This window comes from Lathyrus oleraceus, chromosome 2 (assembly GCF_024323335.1).
Source record: "Lathyrus oleraceus cultivar Zhongwan6 chromosome 2, CAAS_Psat_ZW6_1.0, whole genome shotgun sequence".
Classification (NCBI taxonomy): Eukaryota; Viridiplantae; Streptophyta; class Magnoliopsida; order Fabales; family Fabaceae; genus Lathyrus; species Lathyrus oleraceus.
The window spans coordinates 23,045,625-23,049,876 of record NC_066580.1 but is presented as its reverse complement, the minus strand read 5'-3'; the positions used below and the strand labels follow the sequence as shown (position 1 = coordinate 23,049,876).

Below are 4,252 nucleotides of genomic sequence, written 5' to 3'. Positions count from 1 at the left end.
ACCAAAATTGCTGCCAACACTTAGAACCAACAGGATAACTTATAAGGATTGATGTGTACTACCTATACCAACAAGATGCATATTTTTCGGCAGCCTAGAAAATAAGAACTCCATAGTTAAGTGTGCTTGACTTGAAGTAGTATTTGGATGAGTGACTTTCTGGGAAGTTTCTCGGAAAGCATGTGACTGAGGAAAAAACATGCTGATAAAGACTCGTGTTGGATTGTGGGGTCAGATGGTAATCCTAAAAGCAGTCTGAGGCGTTACAAATGGTACCAGAGCATACATCTCCCAGTACGATGTGGTTCGGGGATGAACCAAGCGGAAGCTGGTGGAAATGTAACACCCGATACCGAAGAGGGCGGGGAGTGGTTACATGTAACACCCGAGGGTGATGGAGTGGTTGTTGGTGCACGAGGCATGAAAATGAGACACTTCTAGCATCTTCTAGGAAAAACCGAATTCACATCGGAATGAGGGGGATATTGAGGATGTGCAGGCATGTGACTGCATGCTTGAAGGAAGGCTTATAAGGATTGATTGGTACTACCTAAAATAACAAGATGCATATTCTTTTTGGTAGCCTAACAAATAAGAACTCCATTGTTAAGCGTGCTTGATTTGGAGTAGTATTTGGATGAGTGGCATTCTGGGAAGTTTCTCGGAAAGCACGTGAGTGAGGACAAAACATGCTGAAAAAGACCCGTGTTGGTTTGTGAGGTCAGTCGGTGAAGACTTATAAATAGATAATATTGAAGTTTCCTAGAGATTTCAGCACTTTAGAGAAAAACACAGAGACTATTATTGTAAGAAAAAATGGAGAGAAAATAGAGATTCTTCTTCTTCTCACCTTTTATAGTGCTAACTGCAAAAGTCTAGCTCGACTGAAGCCATCACTAATTAGTTATCCACCACGAGGAAGCTTCATGTTACTCTTAGGTTACTATTTATTTTTCATCTTTTGTTTAAGAATGTTTCCTTTCAAAACTAGCTTTGTAAGTTGTACTCAGCTCATAATGAGCTAAACCTTTTGTTTGTTGAGCAATGAGAAGTTAATATGAAGTTACTTTTATGTTAAAATAATGTGTTGTTTAGTTCCTTGTTTTATTATGCGGTAACATGTTTAAATCTATTTCTTTGAATGAACTCAAAAAAAGATAAAAGCTTGTTGTTGTGAGAGATCCAACAACAAGTAGATTTCATAATAAAAGTAGTTGCACGAGTAAGATAGAGATATTCACTCATTTAGTTTGCTTAGAGATAAGAAAATACAACTATAAAGGAATTTCATGAGACAGACAAACATATCTTAGGGTTATAAGTGACACTTAAAGATTTGTTCTCTTGCTCTTGTATGCATGCTTTTGATGTTGTAGAAATACACTCTTAGATCACTCACTGACCTTTTCTGACACGACACTTCACATCATATACACATAATTACTTCATACATATTAATGGATCACAACTCAACATACACTCTCTTGATATATCCATAACACTCTCTTTGCAATATTAAGTTATTGATTCAAGAAACACTGAACTTGTGACAATTTATTATTTTCTTTACTCTTTCTCATGCTTAATTTCTAAAGATAGTTGCTTATAAAATTAACCTAAATTACTTCCACTTCCTGTGGGTACGATACCCTTACTTTTTTATCACTTGCTATTTCTAGCGGACATGTATACTTGCATATAACACGTTTTCAAGCAACAATAATTGAAAAGAAAGAGCTCGAAGATTGTCTTAAGGGGGGAGGGTGAGGTCAAGCTAGACTCGCAAACTTGCCGTTACAATGAATGGGTAAGAGCGCTTGGCTCTTGACCCACTTAAATTAGTGGCAAAATAGTAGTTCTACAATGATGGTTTGAAAGCTTGGATGAACTCCTCCAGCCTTGCAACCAGATTAAGCTAAAAGTGTGATTCAAAGCCGATGTCATTTCATTCATAATTCATAAGTAGTAATCATGATAAATCAGGGATGCATGAGACGAAAATTAATTGATCGTTATGGCCGTTAGTCAAGAGTTTTGTAAGCCTTCTAGCCTAAGTATTTGGAAAAGTGATTATTCCTTATTACAATTATTAATGGTGATAAATAACCCAATAGCTACTAACCTTTTGGATATTGGTATTAGGATTGTTTAGTTTTATACCTGATTCATAATATAATAAATCAAATTACCTAAATAAGTGTAGGAAGATCCACCCTCTAACAAAGTCTTCTTACTTTTTTCGCTCATCTCTATCACTTTTTTTCTTACCGCCCCAGCCTCATCCATCACACTCTTTATTCCTTTCTCAATTTTTTCTGCGGTTACAACATAGTTATGATCACCATTAAACCCCACTCGATAGTCCAATGCAATCTCCACACCCAACTTCAGCTCACACACCAATTCAAAAGCATTTGCTTGTTGTTCCGCATAAAGAGGCCATGCCGCAATAGGCACACCAAAATGTATGCTCTCCAATATGGAATTCCATCCACAATGCGAAACAAAACCTCCAATAGCTTGGTGAGTAAGTATTTGAGCCTGTGGGGCCCAACCAACCACCTTTCCTGATTCAACCGTTCTATTTAAAAATCCTTCCGGTAAAAGCGAAATCAAATCTGAAAGTGGATAATCAGAGGGTGCGGACATAAAACTTTCCGGTGAGGGTTTACGTAGAGACCACACGAAACGAACTCCACTATTTTCAATAGCATGTGCTATCTCTTGGATTTGATCAGCATAGAAAGAACCTCTAGTCCCGAAGCAGAGGAAAACTACCGAAGAAGGAGGTTGATCATCAAGCCACTTGATGATATCATCTGAATCCACGATGCTCGTTTTGGGCTCAGGGTTTAATAAGGGCCCTACCGGATATATAGGTAACCCTGCTAGATCAGGATGAGAGAGAAACGATTGGACCGCATGTGATTCAAGCTCTTCAAATGAGTTTACTATAATGCCATTTGGCTTCTTGAGCCCTCCTACAAATCTCATAAAAAACGACTCCCATTTCTTGTCTAGCACAAAACTAGGAAACGAGTTTATGGGAATTGAATTGGCGAAACTTGGAACGGCTAACTCGTTCTGCTGCTGTAACTGAGTCGAATCAAAGTTGTCTCGCTCAAACAGAGTGTGAAGATAAAGCATCAAACCAAGGGAAGCAACGCCAGAAGTGAAGAAGATGAGCGCGGGGACGGAAAATTCTTTGGCAACATCAATCATCCTGGTGCAGGTCATGTCAACGACGAAGGCAGCGAGGGGTCCATGTTGTTCTTCTTTGGCAGTGAGGTTAGAGACGGCTTGTTTGACATATGGTTTTTGAGCTTCGAGGAGAGCGGCAATGGCGGAAGCTCGATCCGTGTTTGGAGGAAGAGAGATTTGTGGAAGGTTGACGAGGTGGAGAGAATCAGGGATGGTAAGGGAATCAATGTATGACTCACCTTCGGAGGTGTTTGGGAATTTCATAACTAAAACGGTTATTCGGAAACGGTTATCACGGTTGATTAGAAGCTTGGCGAACTCAAGGGTGGAAACTAGATGGCTCAAACCAGAAGAAGGAATAAAAACAACTTGTGCTTTCTTCATCTTGGATATGCACTGAGCTATGAGGTACTGTGTTTTGAATTGTTCTATGATATTCCTGTGACTTCTTTTATTTATACACGAATAGGAATAGTAATAATATAGAAAGTTAAAATGATAATTGGTGTTTGTTGTATAGTAAAAGGAAATATTATGTGAGTGATGTCATGGCTTTGCTGGATGGGATGACCAAGCTGTGGAGTGAAGGAAATGTTAGGGTGGGATGCATGGCAATAGTCTAGTTATCTTTTTCTATTATTGGTATTTATTTAATCAAAAAATAATTAAAAAATATTTTTTGTCTTAAAATTTTTAGGCTATTTGTTACTTCATCTCAAAAAGTTTAGATTAACTATGTCTTTCAAAATAATATTCCTATTTTTATTATATGTATGAAAATGAAATAATTGATGATTTTATGGAATAGATTTTTTCTTGAATTCCAGAGAGAAACTGAAGTTTTCATTTTGTTTTTTTAATTAGTTTATATGTATTTATATTCTTTTGATGCATATTAACACCATTTATACTCTCGCTAAGTTATCATATAACTTATATTTTGTACCAGCAATAAAACATCAACTTAACCTTATCAGTGAAGGTTATTATACATCTCAAAAATCTTTTAAGATTGAGTTTTTATGAATCGACTACGAAAAGGTAAGACGGC

General features: G+C 37.2%; 1 protein-coding gene across 1 annotated transcript; it reads right to left on the bottom strand.

Annotated features, from left to right (window-relative positions):
- Positions 1-1,994: 1,994 nt before the first annotated feature.
- Positions 1,995-3,670, bottom strand: LOC127117791 (anthocyanidin 3-O-glucosyltransferase 2). The gene has a single exon (XM_051047900.1). The coding sequence runs from the start codon at positions 3,583-3,585 to the stop codon at positions 2,155-2,157; it is 1,431 nt and encodes a 476-aa protein (XP_050903857.1). The 5' UTR covers positions 3,586-3,670; the 3' UTR covers positions 1,995-2,154.
- Positions 3,671-4,252: the final 582 nt, after the last annotated feature.